Source organism: Hemiscyllium ocellatum, chromosome 8 (genome assembly GCF_020745735.1).
Source record: "Hemiscyllium ocellatum isolate sHemOce1 chromosome 8, sHemOce1.pat.X.cur, whole genome shotgun sequence".
NCBI lineage: Eukaryota > Metazoa > Chordata > Chondrichthyes > Orectolobiformes > Hemiscylliidae > Hemiscyllium > Hemiscyllium ocellatum.
In genome coordinates, this window is record NC_083408.1 from 65818353 (window position 1) to 65843897 (window position 25545).

Sequence of the window (25545 nt, forward strand, 5' to 3'; positions counted from 1 at the left end):
TATGCAATTATATTTTTCCTTAAGTTTGATATTTTCTTTAATTTATTTAAATATGCATTGCAGGCCTCGCCTTAGATTGTTTTCTTTCTAGTAGGAACATACTTATTCTGAGCGTTCTGACATATCCCTTCAGTGCTTGGCAGTTGCTTCTCTATTTATCAATCCCCTAAAACCTAGTATTCCAGCACAATTCAGCTAACTCAGCTTTTATTCCCACATGGTCACCTTTATTTAAGTCTGAAATACTAGTTTTAGATCCACTCTTCTCCCTCTCAAAGCTGACATAAATAACATTGTGATCATTCCTGCCAAAAGCTACCTTAACTCTGAGGTCATGAATAAATCTTGTCACTTTACACAATATCAGGTCTGATAAAATCTGCTTTCTGTTCACTTCCAAAATGTGTTGCTGTAAGATACACATTCTATGAACCTCTCACCAAGGCTATGACTGCCAATCTGTATTTTTTCCAGTTTATATGTGTATTAAAATTAAAATCTGATTGAAGATTTGTAGCTCGGGTATCCGTTGTTGTGGTTCTGCTCGCCGAGCTGGAAGTTTTTGCTGCAAACGTTTCGTTCCCTGGCTAGGGAACATCATCAGTGCTGTTGGAGCACTGCTTTGATGTTTCTTCCGGTATTTATATTGGTTTGTTCTTGCCGCTTCCGGGTGTCAGTTTCAGCTGCAGTGATTTGTATGTGGGGTCCAGGTCGATGTGTCTGTTGATGGATGTTCTTGCCGTTTCCGGGTGTCAGTTTCAGCTGTAGTGGTTTGTATATGGTGTCCAGGTCAATGTGTCTGTTGATGGAGTTTGGGGATGAATGCCATGCTTCTAGGAATTCTCCGGCTGTTCTCTGTCTGGCTTGTCCTATGATAGTGGTGTTTTCCCAGTCAAATTCATGTTGCTGGTTGTCTGAGTGTATGGCTACTAGAGATAGCTGGTCGTGTCGTTTTGTGGCTAGCTGATGTTCATGGATGCAGATTGTTAGCTGTCTTCCTGTTTGTCCTATATAGTGTTTTGTGCAGTCCTTGCATGGTATTTTGTAAACTACATTAGTTTGGCTCATGCTGGGTATTGGGTCCTTTGTTCTAGTGAGTTGTTGTCTGAGCGTGGATGTTGGCTTGTGTGCTGTTATGAGTCCTAAGGGTTGCAGTAGTCTGGCTGTCAGTTCTGAGACGCTCCTGACGTATGGTAGAGTGGCTAGTCCTTTTGGTTGTGGCATGTCCTCGTTCCTCGGTCTATCTCTTAGGCATCTGGTGATAAAGTTGCGTGGGTATCCGTTTTTGGCGAATACCTTGCATAGATGTTCCTCTTCCTCTTTTCGCAGTTTTGGGTATTAAAATTACCCAAAATTATTGCCATTTTGTATCACAAGTACCTAAGATTTCTTGTTTTCATCTTATATTGTGAATACTGTTTGGGATTTAGACTACTCCCATGAGTGACTTCCTGATCCTATTATTCTTCACCTCCACCCAAACCTATTCTACATTCAGAACTAATGAACTGCATCAGTTTATGTGCATTCACATAAAAAAATCCTGCCTCCAGGAAAAACCCCCCGCCCCCCCCCCCACATCAGCTTTAATTGCCTTGGAAACTCATCTCCCTATCATTTAAGAGCTAACCCCCATGAAAATCTGAATTTCAGTTGATTTTCCACCACAGACAGCTTCTGACATACAAACAGACACAGCTATCCATCCCTGGCAAAAACTTAATATTGGGTGTAAGTGTCAAAACTTAATAAATATTACATCTTCAAAAAGCTTTAAAAAGCTATATGATACAACAGTTTTAACGCTGTATTTATTAACAATGTAAAAGCTAAAGTGGATTTTTCTGATTTTCAGGATGAAGTCATTGTAACCGGTTGTGCTGATAGCTTGATTCGAATTTTCCAGACAGAAACTGGTAGTTGCCTACGAGCACTGATGGGTCATAACTCAGGAATTGATCATCTCTGTTTTGATGGAACACAGGTGGTCAGTGCCAGCTCGGATAGGTAAAACTCAAATTCTACAGGTAGTACATTCATTTTTGAAGTGGTAGTTCAATAATTGAATATTTATAAGACAAGAATGCAGTATTATTAAAAGATCTGTTAATAATTGCTTTTGAGATAAAAATATAATGTTTTATGGGAGGGTTTTTCAGATGGCAGGATTTTTTTCCTTGCCACCTGAAGGGTTAATAGAGAATACATCCTGGTTCATGTTGGTTCCCCCATCGTTACTCAATGCTCCACAGAGCCTTAATTGACTGGAGGTGGGTCTTCTGAGCCTCACTCTGGAGTAAGTCCAGCCTTATAGAGGTCTCAGCCAGTCTGATTGGCCAACCACTCTGTAATTCCCTCAGCACCAGGTTCACTTAGTGGCTTCTCCTGAGAGTTCAATCTGTCACCGAGGAAGAGGAATGAGTGGAGGCCAGCACCTGGTAAATCCAAGGTATTGGGAGGGCCTAGCTGGCAATGAGAGGGTCAGAATGGCAGGTTTGAGGGGTTGTGGGAAGGGAGTATAGTTGAATGATCCTATTGTGGATGCATTCACTGAGCACAGTGGATCCTAATGGAGGTCCCTAGTTCTGTTGTCCTATGCCAGCTCACTCAGTAAAAGCTGCCAGGCTGCCAACCTACATGGGCCTCTCACTGATGAATTGGCCATGCCAAATTGCCCGTAGTGTTAGGTGAAGGGGTGAGTGTGGGAGAATGGGTCTGGGTGGGTTGCCCTTTGGTGGGTCGGTGTGGACTTGTTGGGCCGAAGGGCCTGTTTCCACACTGTATGTAAGTAAGTAAGTAAGCAGACATAGGATGATGGGCATAAATGGCCACTGGTTGGCTACAAAAGGTATAAACCATATAATTTTGTAAGTTTTCCAATTGAAGGAAAGATCACAGCTGATCTTGATCTTTTCAACACACAGGTGTAAATTGTATACATGCAGACATTCCTAACAGCATTGTTGCACAGCTTCCAGGTGTAGGAATTCCAGCCGACTCTCACATTCTCAATTCAAGGCATTGAAGCCAATGTGGCACTGTACCCCACTCACCAATTTAGTGCATATCAGAGAGCAAACTTGCTGGCTAATCACTGCTTTTGCTTGCTAGGCTACTGAGGTAATGAATCATTGGCACCTTACTGATCATTAAGCAAACATTGAAAACAAATGAACAATTGACATTTATGCATAAGTATTTTGATTAAGAAAAAATCCGTTTGAATTAAAAGGCAGTTTAGCATGCCTGAATTTAGCCAATAGATATTTTTACCTGATATTCATCATTTTATGTGAAGATATGACTTTGCTGTGAATCACTGCTAGTTTGTGTAATTTGCTCTTGTGAATCAGAACTCTTCGAGTTTGGTTAATTCAGGATGGTCGCTGTAGGAAAGTTCTACGAGGTCATGAAGATGAGATTCAGGTAGTGTTGTTACATATGTATCATCTTTACTTTCAACTTTCAAATTCAGTACTGATTTAATGAAAAGATCTGTATACCACTTTTTCTTTCAAATATCGTATTATTAGTGAGGCAAATTTGGTTACATTTCTAGCTTTGGGTGCCCACTGCATATGTCTGAATTTTCATTGTCAGAAATCACACAACGCCAGGTATAGTCCAACTGGTTTATTTGAAATCACAAACATTCGGAAAACCACTCCTTCATCCGCCAAATCCAACACAGGCACCTCCACATCATAAGTTTTCATTGAGCATCTCAGGAGACGAAGTACTCCACTGGCAGCACAGAGTCAGAAAACAAATATAGGAGGACAAATTGGCAGATTTTCAGTTAAATATTCTCTAAGGAGTGTGTGTAACCATGAAGATCCCTTTTATAAATCAAAAAAGTCCATCTATTGTGTCAAGTTGTCATTTTTAAAAATATATTTTTATTGAGAAATAGATTCTTTAATATTACAACAAAACAATATACTTCAAAAGAAAGAGCACAAAAATATTTTAAAAGCCCAAACTGCCCTCATGTACAAATATAAAAATATATATAAAAATACTCAACTAACTACTTAACAAAATAAATAATAACTAATGACTAATAAATAATAATAATACAACTCAGCAAATCAAAACACTAACTCTCAAATATCTAGAGTATTAATTTTCAGATATTCATACATTTGCAGTACCCACTGTCTGGATATTGGACTTGTGAAGCACAATCATTACGACTATATAAAAGCCCTTATTAGTGTGGCAGACAAATTTGTGTCCAGGTAGTCCAAAAAGGGCCACCATATCTTATAGAAATTCTCCGTTTTGTGGTGTACCATACTTGTAAGAAAATCCAAGGCGATATGCTCCATAACAATCTTATGCCCGTCCGACATGCCCGAAAGATTTTCGGACACCCAACGTAACAAGATATTGCGCAGAAAGGGAGGATGTTGAAAAGGTTTTTCTTATGCATATCTACAGTGAATACACTAGGCGGCCAAAAAGAAAAGAGATCAGGTCCTTCTCCACCTTACACCCATTGTACCTGCCACAGTGCTTCAGTATGTTTGAAGCTTGCCACAGGACCAGAGACAATGGGTAAGAGAGCCCATACTAACTTTACACTTGGGGAACGTTGAAGATGCCCCTTGTTTAACTTTTGATAAACGATCTAGAGCCAAGTGGACCCTATGGAGAATCTTCAACCGTAAAGCATGGGTCCTATTGCAAATTGATATCTTACTTGGGTTTTCCCAAATATCTTCCCATGCCTCTGAGGAGACATCAACGCCTAGCCGTCTCTCTCTCAGCCTGCAAAGCTGATCTAATTCATCTGAGGCCCCCCCCCCACTTCCCCGCTAGCTGATGATATCGAGTGCTGATAGAAAGTGTACTCTTAACACCGAGCATCCTCTTCTCCATGTCAGATTTGTAGGGCTCAGTCAAAAGTGTACTTTTTTATGAATAAAATACCTAACTTGAAAAAAATGAAATAGGTCCCTGCTAGATAGCTCGTACTCCCACGCTAACTGATCAAAAGACATCATTGTGTCTTCCTCAGATAAATCACCCATGCAAGACACACCCCTAGCTGCCCAATGTTTGAATCCTGTTGAAAACCCGTCATACCCACTATAAACGTAAGGAAAGATGTTTTGCCAATATTGCCTTCCCTCTGCTGAATTAATAACTGTTGGGCTATAGCAACATTCCTTAATTGTCCTCATTTTGTCCAAAAGCAGCAGCTTATAAGGGGGCACTTTGCCTGCGAGCTTTCAATATCTAACCATATTGAAAACGGTTCCCACAAGCCCAATCACTCACGTAAGATAAAAGCGAGCTCGGTTGTTCTTTTTAATATCCGGGCGAGCCACTCCCTCCAGCCTATGAGGCAATTGCAGTTTAGCTAATTTAATAATGCGCCGCTTATAATGCCAAATAAAAGAGCTGAACCAGCTGTTCAGCTTCCTGAGCGTTAGCTTGTCGAAAATCAGAGAGAGCATTCATATAGGGTACAACAAACGGGGGAGAATACTCATCTGATCTAACCATGAGACCGTAAGCACCTCCCATCTTTGAAAGTCTTGTTTGATTTCGTCATTTAATTGAACAAAATTTGCTTTAAACAACCTATCAAAAGCTGGAGTGATGAATATGCCCAAGTACGTAAAACCCCCCCTGTGACCACTTAAATGGGAATCGAGATTCGCCCTCAAGACCTAGCACCTTCGTAACACCAACCATAGGCATAACCTCTGATTTTGTAAAATTAATCTTGTACCCTGTAAAGGTGCCAAATGGGCTGGTGCATTCTATCAGGTGAGGCACCGAAACTGCTGGATTTGACAAAAAAAATGAGAATATCGTCTGCCTACAATAAAATGTTATGAAATTTTGACCCCACTTCTGGAGCCGACATATTAGGATACCTACGAATGGCCTCCGTCAACAGTTGAATCACCAATGTAAAAAGCAATGGTGAAAGGGGACAACCCTGTTGGCTGCCCTAACAATGCTAAAGTTGCTTGATCATATCCCATTGGTGATGACCCATCTTATAAAGGCTTTGCCCAAGCCAAACCGCTCTAGAGTATGAAAAAAAAGTACGGCCACTCAACTCAATCAAATGCCTTCTCTGCATCTAGAGAAATTACCAATCCCAACATTAACTGTTGTTGACACGCTTGAATTACATTAAGAAGCCGCCTAACATTATTGGAGGATCTGCAACCCTTTATGAAGCCCGTCTGGTCCTTTTTAACAATAAAAAGTAACACAGTTTCCAGCCTTAATGCAAGAGTCTGAGACAAGATTTTAAAGTCAAAGTTTGAGAGTGAAATGGCCTTGTAAGAAGCAGTCCTCCGGGGCCTTCCTTTTGTTAAGAATGAGCGAAATATTGGCCTCTCTTAGAGATGGCAAGAGACGATCATGACTGTATGAGTTATTGAGTAAAAAGTGAGGTCTGCAGATGCTGGAGATCAGAGCTGAAAATGTGTTGCTGGTTAAAGCGCAGCAGGTCAGGCAGCATCCAAGGAACAGGTAATTCGAAGTTTCGGGCATAAGCCGCCCGAAACGTCGAATTTCCTGTTCCTTGGATGCTGCCTGACCTGTATGAGTCATTGAACATGTTGAGCATTGGGCCTGACAATATGCTTATAAATTCCTTATCAAATTCGCTAGTAAGTCTGTCAGGGCCGGACCCCTTTCGTCTCTGAAGCTGCTTCACTGCCTCCTGTACTTCTTGCTCTGATGAGGGGGCATTGAGAAAAGACTCTTGTTCAGGAGTCACACCGGAAGCTCCAGATCCTTGAAAAAGGACTCCATCTTGGCTTACCCCTCCTCACAACCCTCAGTTTGGTAGAATTCAGAGTGAAATCTCTGAAATGCCGCATTTATCTTTTTAGAATCGCGTTAAGTTCCCGTCACCTTCCCAAATTGACACAAAGGCTTGAGGGGTAGTCTTTTTTCCTGGTTTGTTACCATGTTCATACAGCCTTTGTTTTCTGAAAGTAAGCTTCTTCTTTAATGTCTGCGTGAGCACGGAATTCAATGCAGACTGCAGCGCCGTAATCCTCTGTAGCTTGGCCAACGAGGGCCTGTCAAAGTAAACCTTCTCGGCTGTCTTCGAAGAGACATTGCTGTTTGCCCTTCTGCTTCCTACTGGCAGAGTAGGAAGTAACTAATCCCTGGCATAGGCTTTGGCAGTTTCCCAAAGGATGGAAGGGCTACTAGTCAAGCCTGAATTAATGTCTAGGAATGCCCTAAATTCCTTAGAAGTACTCCACAACTTATCCTTAAGAATAAAGGGATCCATTCACCCGTGCCTCGGTCCCACTATAGCATCCTTAATCTTAACCAGCAGCTGCACACTGGAGCATGATCTAAGATGGTAATATTACCAATCGTAAAAGATGACACCAAGTCCAGAGTTGCCACGGAGTTCAGAAAAGAAACAAATCCTGGTATGAGTCTGTGTACATTGGAAAAAAAACATAAAATCCCTGCCTGTAGGGTGGAGACACTTCCAGTCGGCCGCCAACCCTAACTCCACACGCAGATCCACTAATTGTTTGGTTTGTACAGAGGGTATCTGGGGGCCTTTGGGCAACCTGTCTACTGTGAGATCTGTAAGAAATTAAAATCTCCCCCAATGATGATACGCTGAGACTCAAGACTGATCAATTTACTGAATGCATCTACCAAAAACTTGAGGGGATGGGCCGGAGGGCAATAAACATTTAAAACACCATATTCTTCCCTGTTTCTCAAGGCTTTGAGGATTGCAAACCTCCCATGTGTCTTTAACACACTGTAGTAACTTAAATAGGAGATTCCTCCTAACCAATAAAGCCAATCCCAAGAGCATTATTAGTCAAGTGTCATTATCACAATACTATAACCTCCCTCATATATCTCAAAATTATGAACATTCTAGCTGTATGGCAAAACTACACTTAGCAGTTCAGCCATCAGTGAAGTACAATAACAGTTGTTGCTCACCAATAATCTATTTTACTTCTTTAATAAGCATGACATTCTGCTCTTTTATACAATGCATGTGTCTCCATTTTAGCCATCCCAACTTAAATAAGAATGACTAAATACTACCGCTTTTTTCAAGTTTACAAGCCAAAAAGTGCTGAAATAGTTAGACCAGAGATTTATAATTGATTCTGGCAATAAGTTGAGTGAGTTAAATGTTTGTAATAGGAAAATATTTCAAAACATGTATTATTTACTTGTGTGGCAGGCTAAATGATGATTAGTCACATCAATTAGATTTATTTTAAAAGATCTATGTACCTGTATTTAAAACCAAACACTCAATGCAATGTTTGTAATGCTTTCAAATGATTGTAAATGTTAAAATTTGGTTAATAGCACATAAAATAGTTTATATATACTGTATTAATCATTTGCTTACTAAACAGTATTTGACAATGAAAAAGGATCTTGTTGCTAGCACATCCTGGGACCACACAATAAGAATGTGGAATATACAAACTGGAGAATGTATAGCTGTTCTAAAAGGCCATACAGAAGGTGATTACCCTGAAATAAATGCAAGAAGAAAATGTTTATAAAAGACTGCTATGTTTTTTTTCAAGGTTATCTTTGAATCATACATCTGAGGCCTGTTACTGTTCCTTTCAACCCAAAGTGCCAAATCTTCAATGGTCTAGTTTGAGCCCACATTTACATGATGCAAACTTACCCTTTGGCAAGTACGTGTATCTGAAAATGAGAAAGTACAACTCCTGCCTAGGACTGAGAGTTGTGCATCAGCAGGAATGTCATTGGCCGCAAGGTTTTCCGACTGCTCCCCAAAGGCTTCAGTCTTGACAACTCTTTATTGTTCTTTGAAAACAAAAAAATGGGTTGTTTACCTTTCTGTACCTTCCAGCTCCTGCCTGATCTCTCAAATCCTGTAATCTGAGGCAGTTTAGGCATGTTAACTAATGGCTTCTGAAATGCCAAAACTCAAGAAAAAGAATGATTTATTATTTGTACATGTTTTAGATGCAAGTGATAGTTAGCCTTGTGGGAATTTTTTCATTATCACTGATCTCCTGTTGTATATTTAGCTAGAAGGGTATTAGAAAGGTGCCTCCCCCCCCCCCCAAAAAAAACGCATCAAGATCAGTTTTAATCTATTTATGTCTTTATTCTGGAGATTCCTTTGTTGTCATCTGCTGTCCCTTGATTTGGTGGTGATGATGACTCAGTTGCAGGTTTATATCATGGGTCTTCATGTGACTGAACAGGCAGATATTTGAACTGCAGATCCTTCGTCATATGGGGAGGAATGTCCCAGGAGGCAGGGGCATCCAGAAAGCAGTACTTGCTTCCTTTTCTTTCCTTCTCTGCCAGCACATTGCCTCATTGAAACATCCAGCAACTCAACGAAGTGATAAGAAGAGTTAAGAATTACATTTGCAATTATTTATTTTCATGCAAAAATGAGGAGAGCCTGTCTTATCACTGGCTCTGATGGATTACAGATACCTCCTACCTATATTAAAAAATATTGCAAGCCCATATTTCAATGTATTGCACTTCCCATGTTTCTACTGTTTTCCCACAATTTATGCATGCATTGTCTGCTTTTCACCCAAGGCCAGTGCTATCTTGCTGATAGTGCAGCTCCTACACTTGTGGCTTTTGCACATCTGTTATTTCCACTTGCTTCATAACATGATTGAAAATTTAACTCTTTACTAACTGAAATTGATCCAACTCCTTCAGACTCAAAGCATGATGCAGCTTGATAGGTCATTTGTCACTCCTTTGAATAATTGGTAGAAATATCCTTCTAGTCATTAATGTCAATGTTACTGTGGTTCAAGGAGAGTTCCAGAGTATCTTTGTAGCAGTTTCTTTGTCATCATCGCAACAGTACCATTTAAGAGCTGAGAAAACAGAACTTGTTAGGAAGTAGTTGCTTTTGCAGAAATTTTACTTGTATGTTTTTAGAGTGGACCTCAAGAAGGATACTAGTAATAGTTTTCCTCCTTGTCTTCCTATTGATTCTGTGGAATGCTGCAGCAGCATTGGTAGTGGGGTAGCACTAGTGCTATTATGTGTCACTGATACATAGTCCAAATCATATTGCAGCATGGGAATGTGTGATGACAACTGCTTTGCACACTAGTTGTCAGTATACTATTGACTGGCAGCAGTTTTAATCAAACACAGGCTGTTACAGTTTGTAGAAGGTTGAGCTAGTACAGCTGATCCAGTGTTGGCCTCATCAATTGCGACCCTTTGAAAGAAGTAACTGCCAAGCTTCGGAAGTGCTTAACATACTTCAGAGACTTCCTTTAGCATATACAGGGTGTCTTCATTTTGGCAAGATAGTGAATATTCTAGGTCACGTATTACAGTGGTGGTCAGTTTAAGCTTGGCACAAAGGCAACTGACGTTCGAGAGATTTCCATCCAGGCAATATTTAGTGCATACAGCAGAGAGCAGTTGATTTTTGAGGTGAATAACTACAGGAGGTAGACTGTAAATCGTTTGAGATTGTCATAAAGTCTTTCCTGACACTGGTCTAGATTTTAAAAGTGCCCCTTTCAGATCTCCCATTCAAGATAGTTGCATCCATCTTCAGTTGCAAGATTGTGATGAAATTCCTTGAACATCCAAATCTCTGAAGAACAATCTACAAAGCCTGTAATTTACAGTATCAAATAATTTGGTTATGCTAATGGATACAGTGAAGAGTTTGTTTTATTGTTCTCAATATTTTCTTAGACTTACATGACAAAATCCATATTAGAGGCTCTTCTGTAACGTCAAAAGGAATGTTTCAGGTAGGATTCCTTCAACGTAGGGAGTAGCTGATTCAGGAGAATGTATCTGAACATGCTATAGATAACAGAGAAATGCTTCAGTAGTTTCTGTAGCATCATTTATCTTCCTTCTTGAGATGGTTACAATTATCACATTCCTGAAGTACTTGTGGGAGTGCGAAGTGCTTTTTCATCCCAAATCTGGAGGATGAGTGCATTGAGTCTTGATGTCAACAAAACCAAATTTGTAAGTTTCAGCTGGAATTGGTCTTTGTTGTTTCTTATCCTTCCAGTTACAGTTACAGCTCTCTCATTGCTGGCAATGTATGCATGGATTCCACACACGTCGCTGGGGTAAGCTGGAGACTATCAGTTGCCACAGTGAATTAAAGGTTGACATTGTTATGGGAAATGTTCTTTTCAGTGTTCAACAAATGGCATTGTCATCTTTAAGAAGAGAGATACTGTCCTATGAGTCAAGGAAATTTTATCCATTTGACCTGGTGCATAGATGGCCCTGGTAGCTTCCAAAAACGTTCACATGGTTAGACTGTTGACTTTCTTGGGTTTCTCGTGCCATTACTCATCTTTTATGTTCAAGTTTGTCTTTAGTGTCAGCCTTGAACTGTTAGAATGCTGCCTACTTGATTTTTGACTTGTTGATGAAGGTTGCTCATTATGCTTCCAGGGGATCTCACATTTCTTCATTTTTTTCATTGAACCAGTCCTGCTTATGACAGTACTCAAATTCAATGATCTGGACACAGTTGTTTTACACAGTTGTTCTGAAATGAATTTGAGTATATGAAGACTTTCCAGATTAATTGTGAGTTGCTTTTGAAACTTCTGTCTGCATTGGGCTGCTTTAGAGCTGAGACATTAATCTCCATTTTGGACTTCTGGTTCTTACAACGATTTGTGCAAGGTGGATATTTACCACAATTGAACAAGTCAATCATCTGTCTGGCAGGTATCAGTCCACATGCGTGGATCAAGTGATACAGATATCACTTAGATCTTTAATTCAAACAATGATATAATCCAGGAACATAGAAACATAGAAAATGGGAGTAGGAGTAGGCCATTCATCCGTAACTGAACCAGTCTGGCTTCATATGTCAATCCTGCCATCCCAGGAAAAAGTCTGGTAAACCTTTGCTGCACTCCCTCTATAGCCAGAACATACTTACTCAAATAAGGGGACGAAAATTACGCATAATCACCAGCATCCTCTACAACTGCAGCAAAACATCCCTGCTCCAGTATTCAATTCCCTTGCTATGAAGGTCAGCATACATTTGCTTTCTTCATCATTTTCTGCACCTGCATGCTTACTTGCAGCAACTGGAGTATAAGGTCATCCAGGCCTTGTTGCATCTTGGTTTCAAACAGCCTTCCTGTTTTTGCTGCTGAAGTGGATAACCTCACATTTATCCACTTTATCCTTCACCTGTCATGCATTTGTTCGCTCACTTAACTTGTCAACTTATTTAGGTGCCAATGTTTTGATCTAGTATGTCTCCATGTGGATTTGTATTGGTCCCCTTGAAAGTGAATGTTGCTGTGATGAGGCTGGGCTGAGCACACTTTGGCAGCAGGAGGGCACCATTTGTATTGACCTTTCCTGTGCTGTTTCTGTCCAGGATTCCTCACCAGACATTGGAGTCACAGCCAATCCTGGTATTAAAGTCCCAAAGAAGAATTATTTTTCTTTTTTTGAGTTGGCCATGAGGCCAAGGTCAAAACCGATAATTTTTACATTTTTACATGACTCAAGGGTTAGAGCATGGATGCTGATAACTGATGTGGCTGAGCTAGAGGTACATGTATAGTGCCATAAACCTTTTATTTGTACAACTGGAGGGATCTCACAGTGCACCCAGGTGGCAAAACAAAAACTGGATATGAGGATTATAATCAGCTTTATCTTTCTAATAGAAAGTGTATCCCCTGCATATTAGTTCAGCTGCCCTTTCCCAGGAAGGCAGTTCTCCTCTGAGGGCAGTGATGTTAATTTGCAATCTTGATATTTTGGTTGTATTTACATTTTTAATTTGATTTCCTTTTTATCTCTATTTCTTTTACAATTGGCAAAGATCATGTTCCCAATGGGGAAGTTTAAACGGCCAAGGGGGTCTTGCTGCCTCAACAGTTGACACTGTTATTTTCACAAGATTCTGTGCTGTGAGTGCAAATTGTTTGTATAGTTTGGTCTACCGATTATCTTATTTATGTTTTTTGTTCCAAAGTTGAAGCTTGAATCACAAATGAATTACAAAAAGTTAGCTTCCAGCTTCAGAAGGTAATTGGGAAAGATACATGGACTTTATTTCAGAGTATAAAAATGGATCTTGCTAAAACTAGCCACGCATTAGACAGACCATATCTGGAATGCTGTGAATAGTTTTGGTCTCCTTATCTAAGGAAAGCTTTACTGGTCTGGAAGACAATCTATAGAAGGACAGCCGGGTTGGTACAATATGGAGAGATCAGAAGAGGGTGAGTAAGTTGGGCTTGCATTCACTGGAGCTTAGAAAAATGAGAGGAGGACTTATTGAATAATATAGGATTATTAATGGACTGACAATGTAGGTTATTTCCTCTTTTGAACTGAAAGAACTAGAATCAGAGGGCATAACCTCAGAGTAATGGGTCGCCCATTTACGATGTAGGTGAGGAATAATTCTTTCTAACTCTTCCTCTTTCAGAGAATAGTGCATCTGTGGAATTCTTTACCTTAGAAGTTGTGTTATTAAGTATATCAAAGCTGAGATAGACTTTTAATCAGTAAGGCAATGGAGGGTTATGGAATAAGGCAGGAAGGTGGAGTTAAGGATTATCAGATCAGCTACGATCTCAAGCAGACTTGATGGGCCAAATGTCCTACTTCTGCTCCTATATCTTATGGTCTCCTACATATTGAATCTTTTAAAATTCAAAGATATGTAGTGTATAATTTTATTTTTACCGAGAATTTATCTGTCTATGGTTTTGTCTGCATTTTCGTCTTTACAGTGGTGAACTGCTGTCAGTTTGACTGTCGATATTTGGTGAGTGGAGGAGGGGATTGCTTAGTGCTTATCTGGTCAACAGAAAGTGGAAAACTGCTGTGCAAGTGTCAAGGACACACAGGGGATGTGGTAAGTAGTTTGCACATGGTGACAGAGAAAGAAAGTTAACATGAGAAGAAAATATTTTCCAGTTATAAAGACACGGTGAAAGAAAATGTAAACAAGAAACAAATTATTACTGCAGCATACAAGTTGATGTACTAACAATTGTATGAAATTTGATTTAGGCATACTGCTGTGCATCACTGCTGGTCTTGAAAAATGTATAACACTGTTAGATAAAAATCACACAACACCAAGTTATAGCCCAACAGGTTTATTTGGAAGCACTAGCTTTCGGACCGCTGCTCCTTCATCAGGTGCCGAAAGCTAGTGCTTCCAAATAAACCTGTTGGACTGCAACCTCGTGTTGTGTGATTTTTAACTTTGTACACCCCATCCAAAACCAGCATCTCCAAATCATAGCTATTAGATTAAGAAATTACACTTGAATGATGATTCCACAATGGGGTACAAGTAATCAACAGTGCTATCAACCAGCACTTACTTATTAATAACCTGGTAACAGATGTTCAGCTCTAGTTCCATCATGGTCCTAGTTCCATCAGGGTCACTTATTTCCTGACCTCATTACAACATTGGTTCAAACATGGACAAAAGACCTAAATTCTAGATTGAGGTGGAAATGACTGCCCTTGACATATGACTGAGTCTGGTATTGAGGAACCCTATCAAACCTACATTTAATGGGAATTGGGAGAAAAATTGTCCACCAATTGGAGTCATACCTGGCGCAAAAGAATGCGATTGTGGCTGAAAGTCAGTCTTTTTTGCTCCTGGATGTCTCTGCAGGAGTTCCTCAGAATAGTAACCTAGGCCCACCTGTCTTCAGCCGCTTCATCAATGACCTTACCTCTATCGTAAGGTTAGAAGTGAAGATGTTCACTAATGATTGTTTTGAAATATTTTGCACTATTTGAGATTTCTTCAATATTTGAAGAGTCAGTGGCCAAATACATTAAAACTTGAACAACATCAGGCCTGGACTGATAAATTGCAAGCAATATGCATACTGTAGAAGTGTCAGGCAATGTCTGCCTCCAATGAGAGAGAATCTCATTGTAACCTTTGACATTTAATGGAATTGCCAATGCTAAATTCTCCAAAATCAACATCTCGAAGTTACCAACCAAAAACTGACCTAGCTATTTAGGTATTGTGGCTAGAAAAGCATGTCAAAGGCTAGGAATTCTGTGGCAGGGTCAGGGGTGTGTTGGTAAGTTATCCACTTACCTGGATGAGTGTAACTTTTGACAATGACACTATCCAGGACCAAAGCAGTCCACTCCTCACACAATCTTCACCATTCACTCCTGCAACTACCAATGCTCAGTAACAGCGTTTTTACCATCTATAACATATGTGATCGTAACTCATTGAGGCACCAATGACAGCACCTTACAATTTTGCAACGTCAACTACTAACAAAAGGTGAGGGCGGCAGATGCACGGGAACACCACTATCTTCAAGTACCCCTCCAAATGACATACTATCCTGATTTGAAATGATATTCTGCTGCTGCATCAAAATCCTGGAACTTCCTCCAAACAGCATTGTGGGTGTTGCTATGCCCCAAAGATTGCAGTGATTCAAGAAGGCAGCTCACTACTATCTTCTCCCATGCAGTTATGAATGGCAATAAATGCTGGCTTAGAAATCATACCAGCTGATCATCAGTCATCATCCTGTCCACTTATCTAACAAGGATTTTGTTCACTGGTGAATAAATCCCTCATCAAACAATCTTTATCTTGATATGGTATCAGCCAAACCTTGATTCTCAGATGGCAACACTATACCATTTATAAAAGCTTCTCTTCTTTTCACCATCTGCCTTGTCCAAACCAATATGGTGGCAGTAAGGACTTTATCACCAAACTTTACTTCCTCCCCTTCTCTCTGGCCTCTTCTCCTTTTAGCACCATACCCTTTTCCATCCCTCCTGCATCTCCTTTAAAAGCTTGTTTATTCCCCATTCTCAGTCCTAACCCAAGTTTCTTCTTGAAATATTCTTCCTTCCTGTAATATCTCTGCACTAACTATGTTCCTGTCTCTATTTATTTTAAATAATTTAAAGATAACATCATTTACATTTTACATCTAATTAATCTTACACTTTCTAATTCAATTCTTTAATGGTATTTTCTACAGTACTGTTTGATGTTTAATGAGAAGATAATCTGCTCTGGTTCATCAGATAGCACCATTCGAGTCTGGAACTTTGCAGGTGTGAAAAATAGAGAACGTTTTATGAATTTATTTTGTAAGCTCACTTTTTTCTTCGCGCTACAAATAAATCCAGCGATGATACAGCCCATTGATCTTTTTGTGTCAGCTTCTAAACATGCTACTCTGTAAACACATTTAAAAGCTATGCTCGGTTGAAATGGACTGGATCATCGATGGATTTCTTCTTCCCACTATGTGCAGTCTTTACCAAACCAGTCAGAACTATACAGACCCTACCAGAAGCGGGCAGTTAGTTCAAAGATTTATGTTGATGTGTCAGTTCCATATGCCCTCCCTTCCCTCTAACCTTAAATCTTTCTATCCTGTAATCATATTCAGAATGATATTTAAAATTAATGATAGTTTGTGTTAAAAATAAGTATTAAAATTGACCTGTCATATGATTGAATTCTCTATTGCATGGAGATTATGTGGGAATGCCGGGGTATAACGGAAGGACTGTACCAAACTGTGTTTGGCTGAAAATCCATGGTCCCTTCTGTACCCTGATATGAGAACTCGGATGGAAGATCTACATTGAGTCAGGTTTTAGACAGATAGGGCCCGAAACTTCTCTGATACTTTCGTAGAGGCCTTGTTATAAGTGACAGAGGCTCTGCCCTCTAAGGGTGCTGGCTGGAGCCTCTTATCTAGAGACTTATGGAACATTTGGGTACTTATAGGCTAGGTGAGAGAAATTAAATGGAAAACACACCTAAGAATCAAGCATAAACCCAAGAAGAAGTTTGAAAAATATACCATTTATAAAGGGAATTGGTGAGAGAACTGTCTCACTTTTTCTACAGAAACCTAGGTAGGTGCTGAAGATGCACCATTAATAGCATTATGACTTCCCCAATCCTGCAAATTTGGGCAGTTGGTTCCAAAGATTATCAGCAGACACATACTTGCATTTATGCATGATGAATTTCAGCTCTCAGTTTTGTATTTTCAACATTAGTGTTTGGGTTTTCCCAGAGCCATCTAGATTTTTGCATATAAACTTAATGCAAATAACTTCATAATTGACTGCCACACAGGGAATATTTTAGTGCCAGGAATTTACAATAAGATAGCTAGTGAATATGATATGTTCCCTAAAACTTCACTATGTAGAAAACATGGCATTACAGCTTCCCACCAACTAGTCTCAAACAATTCTCTGCAAAACCAGAGAAGACATCATCCAATTTTTGTTAAATTCTGATACCAATCAAGGCAAAAGTAGAGTGCAGAGCAAAGACCTCCTATAAAATAAAAGCCTGGAATTTAGAGGTAGAAGCAATTCTGTTTTGCATATGTACTCACCTGAGGCCCATCCTTGTCTTCAACATGAAGGGGTTTGTATGGTAGAGACTAAGATATATGATGGGAAAAACAAAAAAAAATGAAATAATCTCACCAAGTGCACAGTAAGGAAACTTTAACATCGAGATCACAGCAGCAAAAAAAAATGGAGTCACCATTTACCCCTGCTCCTCAACCACAAGAAAATAATTTGTTGGGCCACGTTCAAATGTATACCACACTTAGGACATGAATGGACATATAACTGCTCAAAAATAGTTTTTTGGTATTCAAAATAAATAGCATATTACATTATCGTTGTGATGAGTGAAGTACTTTATAAAACATCAATGATTTCCCACAGGAAACTGCTCAAAAATAGTTTTTTGGTATTCAAAATAAATAGCATATTACAGTATTGTTGTGATGAGTGAAGTACTTTATAAAACATCAATGATTTCCTACAGGAAAATGTCTGTTTACCATGTCAGAACACATTGGGGTAGTGAGGTGCCTACACCTGGATGGAAATAGACTCGTCAGTGGTGGTGACAGAAAGAAGATTTTAGTCTGGGATGTGGCGGTAAATATGGGTTTCAGTGCATTTGATGTTGCATACACAATTTTATATAACACAATTTTATTAACCTTTTGCTGACACAATCAACACAATAACAATTTTCATATCTTTGTAAATTATTCATTTTTAAATGAAAGTTAATCAAAATCAAGATGTTTTTAAACATTTTTCCATTGAGATGATCTATTATAAATATATCAAGATGATTTTTCCAGATGATACATTACATATAACAAAACTAATGACAATGCCAATTATCTGTTATAAAGTCAGAAATAAGACTGTCATTCATTACATGGTTATTAATTACACAAAAATTAGAAACTAATTACAGATGAAAGCATCACAGATCTAGCATGTGGATTCAAACTTCACACAGTTTCTTAATCTTCCAAGTAGAAAATGTGGTGTCAAATTAAAAACATCTCAAAAACATGAAAAATGGAGCAATAGGAAAATCATCTTGAGCTATTGTCATTCACTTTGTAACAGCCAGTTTCAGAGTCGAGTCAATAGAGCTGAGTGTGCTGTGTGGTGCTAAGAAAACCAAAGAATGCAACAATGAGACAACACCTTTTTCAAAACAAGTCCCATCCTCAAAATCCAGGGTGATTGCCATATCCGCGGAATCAGTTTCCATGGTTTCAGCTACCCACGGTCCAAACATTTTATGTGGAACATTCCAGAAGCAGGGACTGAGGGCTGCTGGGGTAGTAAATTTCCCATTTAAATGAATGAGTTTGCTCCTATCTGCAGTAGGTCTTGGAATGTATCCCTTGGGGGTATTGGGTGGGGATTGGGGGGGGGGGGGTGTGGGGAGTTGCTACTGTACAGTTAAAGACAATAAGAAAGAATTTGCCTGTGAAGTTACTCCACAGAGGCATGTATCCCATCACCATATCATCCCTAGAAGTTTTCAGAAATGAAATAAGACCAGAGACAGTATATTCCTGTTAGGGTGAAAGAAAAGGCTGGTAGGTATAGGGAATGCTGGATGACTAAAGAAATTGAGGGTTTGGTTAAGAAAAAGAAGGAAGCATGTGTCAGGTATCGATAGAATAGATTGAATGAATCCTTAGAGGAGTATAAAGGCAGTAGGAGTATACTTAAGAGGGAAATCAGGAGGACAAAAAGGGGTCATGGGATAGATTTGGCAAATAGCATTAAGGAGAATCCAAAGAGCTTTTACAAATACATTAAGGACAAAAGGGTAACTAGGGAGAGAACAGGACTCCTCAAAGATCAGCAAGGCAGCCTTTGTGTGGAGCCGCAGAAGACGGAGAAGATACTAAACGAGTATTTTGCATCAGCACTTACTGTGGAAAAGAACGTGTAAGATATAGAATGGGGGGAAATAGATGGTGACATCTTGAAAAATGCCCATATTAGAGAAAAGGAAGTGCTGGATGTCTTGAAATGCATAAAAGTGGATAAATCCCCAGGACCTGATCAGGTATACCTAGAACTCTGTGGGAAGCTAGGGAAGTGATTGCTGGGCCTCTTGCTGAGATATTTGTATCAACAATAGTCACAGGTGAAGTACTGCAAGACTGGAGGTTGGCTAATGTGGTGCCACTATTTAAGAAAGGTTGTAAGGACAAGCCAGGAAAATATAGACCAATGAGTCTGACATCAGTGGGGGGCAAGTTGTTGGAGAGAATCCTGAGGGATAGGATGAATACGCATTTGGAAAGGCAAGGACTGATTAGGCATAGTCAACATGGCTTTGTGCGTGGGAAATCACGTGTCACAAACTTGATTGAGGTTTTTGAAGAAGTAACAAAGAGCATTGATGAGGGCAGAGCAGTAGACATGATCTACATTGACTTCAGTAAGACATTCGACAAGTTCCTCATGGGAGACTGGTTAGCAAGGTTAGATCTCTTGGAATACAGGGAGAACTAGCCATTTGGATACAGAATGGCTCAAAGGCAGAAGACAGAGGGTGGTGGTGGAGGGTTGTTTTTCAGACTGGAGGCATGTAACCAGTGAAGTGCACAAGGATCTGTGCTGGGTCCACTACTTTTCATCCATTTATGTAAATTATTTCGATGTGAGCATAAGAGGTATAGTTAGTAAGTTTGCAGATGAGACCAAAATTGAAGGTGTAGTGAACAGCGAAGAAGGTTACCTCCGATTACAACGGGATCTTGATTAGATGGGCCAGTGGGCTGATGAGTGGCAGATGGAGTTTAATTTAGATAAATGCGAGGTGCTGCAGTTTGAGAAAGCAAATCTTAGCAGGCGTTATACACTTAATGGTAAGGTACTAGGGAATATTGCTGAACCTTGGATTGCAGGTTCATAGCTCCTTGAAAGTACAGCTATAGGTAGATAGGATAGTGAAAAATGCATTTGGTTTGCTTTCCTTTATTGGTCAGAGTTTTGGGTACAGAAGTTGGAAGGTCATGTAATGGCTGTACAGGACATTGATTACGGCATTTTTGAAATATTGCATGCAGTTCTGGTCTCCTTCCTATCAGAAGGATGTTGTGAAACTTGAAAGGGTTCAGAAAAGATTTACAGGTATGTTGCCAGGGTTGGAGGATTTGAGCTATGGGGAGAGTTTGAATAGACTAGGACTGTTTTCCCTGGAGTGTTGGAGGCTGAGGGGTGACCTTATAGAGGCTTGTAAAATCATGAGGGGCATGTATAGGGTAAATAGACAAAGTTTTCCCCTGGGGTGGAGGAGTCCAGAACTAGAGGGCATAGGTTTAGGGTGAGAGGGGAAAGACATAAAAGAGACCTAAGGAGCAACTTTTACATGCAGAGAGTGGTGTGTGTGTGTGAAATGTGCTTCCAGAGGAAGTGGTGGAGGCTAGTACAACTGCAACATTTAAAAAGCATTTGGATGGGTATATGAATAGGAAGAGTTTGGAGGGATATGTGCCGGGTGCTGGCAGGTGGGACTAGATTAGGTAGGGATGTCTGGTCGGTATGAACAAGTTGACTGGAAGGTCTGTTTCCATGCAGTACATTTCAATGACTTTATGATGCCAAGTCGAAAGTCCTTGAAACTGATCCAGCTCCCTTACAGCCAGCTCTCAGAATGATAGGATGTCTGACATTCCTGTTTTATCTGTCAGTCAGGTTTCCATGATGGGACCAGATTAACAGCCCCAGTCAGGGAACTCATATTCTATGAGGGCCACCTGGCTGACTTTGTTGCAATCACTGCTGTATGCCCTTATTGTATCTATGGTTTACTTCAAAATGCATTACATCCAATGAACTTCAATCACTGTATTTCAATCACTGCTTTATAAGTTTCATATTGCAATTCATTTTAAAAATCAGTTCAACTACCACAATGTTTCAAGCTAGCTGTGATTTACGTCATTGGATTATGTAATAGATTAGTGGTAATGTTACTGGACTAGTAATCCAGAGATCCAGGTTAATCCTCTGGGTGGCATACATTCACATCTCACCGTGGATCTAAATTCAATAGAAAATTTGGAATCAAAAGGTAGCGTAATGTTGACCATGTAATCCATGTGGTTCATTTGTGTCATTTAGTGGCCTAGACATGGTTGACCTAGTTGACTCTGAAATGGCCCTAGTGAGCCACAGAGATCAAGACATTGAGGATGAGTAATAAGTTCTGACCTAGCTAGCATCATGCACATCCCATGAACTTTTTTTCTTAAAAAATAACTTGTTTGAAATCAAAATGCTTTTCAGTTATTGCTGTTAGCCAGAAGGTAAAGAATTCAAAATTAACCTGAACAGTTTCACGAAAAAATGACACATCTCTTTCGTCCTAACTCAAGGCCTTGAAAAGCTTCTTGTTTATTATTTTTTGAACTAGTTATTTTCATAAAATGGTTCAAATTTTGCTTCCATTAATTGATCATTCTTAGTATTTAGCTCGTGAACAATCCAATTCTTTGAGTTAATCATTTTCCTGTAGAGTCTGAAAGATTACAACAGTAGCTTGTTTCTTACATTTATATCTCTGACAATGAGTCCAACTGAGTTCCCACTCATCAATCAATCAATTCATTTACTATTCTTGTTTAATTCATATTGTATATTTCTGTTATTCTTATAAGTCTGATTAATATATTTGCTGAATTGGACATGTGTATCATTGAAACAAACACAATGCTGGAGAAACTCAACAGGTCTGGCAACATAGTTAACATTTCAAGTCCAATATGATTTCTTCAGACGCTTTGAAGAAGCTCTGTTTTGAACAAATCACACTGAACCCAAAGCTCTGCAGATGCTGCTAGATCTCTGAGTTCCTCCAACATTGCATTTGTTTCAAATTCCCGTATTCACAGTATTTTGCCTTTATTCAAATGTATATCATTAAAGTGTGCTAGCTATTTTAAATGATAATTTTGAAAAAGTCAAATAAGTGACAAAATAATATCACTTGCTATATTTGTGGTTGATGTTTGTGATTTTTTACCTCAATACAGAATGGGAAATTAGTCAATGTAGTTCACAGAAATCCATCCCTCCTCCACAAGATCTGGATTAATCAGACAAAGGTCATTACAGCTTCTCCTGAATCACCAGGAATTTTAACTATTTTGAGTTATTGGTAAATGATCAGTTACTGTTCTACATCTTTAAAACCAGGGAATATTAAACTTTATACAAGCGAAGTTATTTTGTGATTAAATAAGCATGAATACTGAATAGAGTTTACATAGTAACGTGATTTTTTTCAAGAAGCTGAAGTGAAATGATGAACACAATTCAAATAAACTCCAAATCCAATAGGATGCATCTGTGCTAAGAAAAACCTGATCAGTTTGTTTTCTAACACTGGCATCTTTGTGACATTAGTTTGGAAAGTGCTAAAATGTACAGAACTTTGCCCAAAATTATACAAGTTGATTAAACTCAATTTCACTGTCTTATCTAAAACAGCAAATGACTCCCAGCAGACATGAAGATTTTTTTACTCAGTGCAAGTTCTGAATTTGGAAACTATCTACTCAAATTCTTATGACCACAAAGATTAATTTGCGAAAATGATCTTTATGAGTAAAGATTCTCTTAATTGGTTTCGACCTGAAGCAAGCTGCTAGCCCAAATCCTTTGGGCTTCTCTGACACTCCGATGGGAGTGCAACAGAAATCCTATTTGCACATATAAACATCCATCAGCTCACTAGGAGAAGCCTCAAGGAATCTCTTGGTCTGTGCTATGTCTCTCCTGATTTCTGCAGAGCCAGTTCCTGATTAACCATTGTGAAAATTCTTTCATATGCTTGTAATATATTAAATTGTTTGTATATGAATTCTGATATTTACTGCAATGTAGAGATAAAACTTTTTTTAATAAAACATATGTCAAATAAGTGATGAATTCCCATCTGTTCTTGCTTCTTAGTATTGAACCCAAACTTGCATCAGTTCAAACTGAACAAAACATACTACAAAAATCAGGGGGCCAGAGAGGGATAGATCCAATTTTTAAAACCCTGTATAATGCAACTTTAAGTTATGGCATCCTATAAAAGATAAAGATAATTTGAGGATAATATTTAAGAACAAATAAACCAAAAAAAGGACTCACTAATAAAGCTATGAAGACAACAAAAGAAAATCAGTAATTTCCTCATGAGTTTGGCCAATAGGTCACTAGACCTCGACCCAATTTACTCAGTAAGTTAATAATTTAAAGGGAAGAGTTTCCTCTGGAGTTTCACTGCTCTGCTAGAGGTTCGCCAGAAGCAATATTTGAATGTAATTGGGGTTTCTAAATTATGGTACTAGAGTAAAAGCAGGATTCCTAAGTAAGTTCACCCACTATATGTTTGGCATTGTCAATAGTTTCTATTGAAACAACTCATAAGGCAGAAAATAAAAATCTGAAGTCTACAGTACCATACAGCTCTAACTAGTTGAAAAACCTGTTTTCACATTTCTTTTGAGTATAGTCCTACAAAGACAGTTTGAACCACAATCACAACAGTGTTATCGACCAGGCTAGACTCCCCTTCCCTTAAAAAATATTTCAAGAAGGTAGTCTAGACCCTAACCTTTCCTTATTTTAAAGGCAGACATGAAGTGGGTGTTCCAGCTGTGAAGCAACTGGTCAAACCACCCAGCTTTAAGCAAAACACCATTTATTTAAACACCTAGTTAAAACAAGAACTTAGGGAAGTGGAATTTAGAATAACTTAACCATTGGTAAACTTAACCAACCCGATACGGGAACTTAACTAATTAATTGTTCTAGTACAGTTGCATCCCATAAACACTCTCCTTGGCAAAAAAAAGGTAAATTCAAACACAGATTCTTACAGGCAGGAAGGAAAAACATCCAGAGAGATATTTCAGAGAAAGTCAGAGGAATCCTTCACTGAAACTTGCAACTGTTCTGGACTCTCACATAGTGTGACTGCTACAGTTAAAAAAGCTAGAAAAAACTTGAACTGGGAGAAATAGCCGCTCCCCTTCCATTGTTAAACCCCTAGACTCTTTAGTCCTCTGCCTTTATGACTGCTCTTCAAAAAATAAGGACAAAATAACCTTGTTAAAATGACAGCATCATCACACATCAAATTCATCATTATGGAATCTGAAGCAAAAAAGGTTAACTAAGTACATCAAGACACTTTGATTATGGCATCATTGTACTAATCAGATGTAGCCCTTCTGGTTTTTAATCATCCCTTCCCAACAAATCAGAATCTTCTCCACCCATTGAATTAAATGTTTTGCATATTTTGACCAGGATGAATGTTCAGTTACTGGGCATAATCAAATTAGCTAACACTTCATAAATGTGTCCATATTGCTGGAGCCCAGTAATGTTAGCATCAAGATCTTTTGGTAATCTCTGAGCAATCTTGGTCTTTTGCTGGAACACAGGATATTTTTGCTTTATAAAGTTACAGCACCAACTTGTGGTTGCCCTGAGATCTTTCCTTGACTTACTTAAGTGCTTATGTACACTATATTTCTGATGACAGTATTCCCTTTTGGATGCACGTTTCTCAGACTCATATTGGTACTTACACACATTTGATCTTGGACATTTTCTTCAAGGGAGATTCTTATTTCTTCCATTCTTGCACCAACTCTGCACCAATACCAAATTGCCTTACCACAGCACAGTTATTTGACAAATTAGCAAATGTTATAACTTTTAACTAGAAACCAGCCATGCTTCATTCTTTATGTGGGAGGATCCATAATTGTTAGGCTGCTCTGTATCCGTAGATTTAAAACTCCCACACATGTCTACAGCAGCAGGGTCCACAGCAACTGCTTGTTTCCATACACTTAACTTAATATAAGGATAATCCTAAACATATATTTCTAAACTGAAAACCTTATGCCAAATCAATGTGAGTATAGTCTAAAACATCCATTTATCAAGGTGTTTGTTTCTTCATTCTTCAATGGAACATTGGCAAGACCCCTAACCTTTGCCTTTGAACAGAGTGGTTTCCTAGATATTTCAAAGAGCAGTTAAGGGTCAACCATATTAGAGGGCTGTGGGTTTGGAATCAAATAGATTAGATTATTCATAACACAGACCAGGTAAGGATATCATTTTTCTCTAAAGGACATGAGTGAACCAAATGGACAT

General features: G+C 39.0%; 1 protein-coding gene across 1 annotated transcript in view; it reads left to right on the forward strand.

Annotated features, from left to right (window-relative positions):
• LOC132818185 (F-box/WD repeat-containing protein 7-like) overlaps nucleotides 1-9960 on the forward strand; it is a 30117-nt gene extending 20157 nt beyond the window's left edge. The window contains exons 6-8 of the mRNA XM_060828964.1: nucleotides 1856-2007; nucleotides 3354-3426; nucleotides 9937-9960. Coding sequence (XP_060684947.1) covers nucleotides 1856-2007; nucleotides 3354-3426; nucleotides 9937-9960 — 249 coding nt within the window. The remainder of the gene's footprint in view (nucleotides 1-1855; nucleotides 2008-3353; nucleotides 3427-9936) is intronic.
• Nucleotides 9961-25545: the final 15585 nt, after the last annotated feature.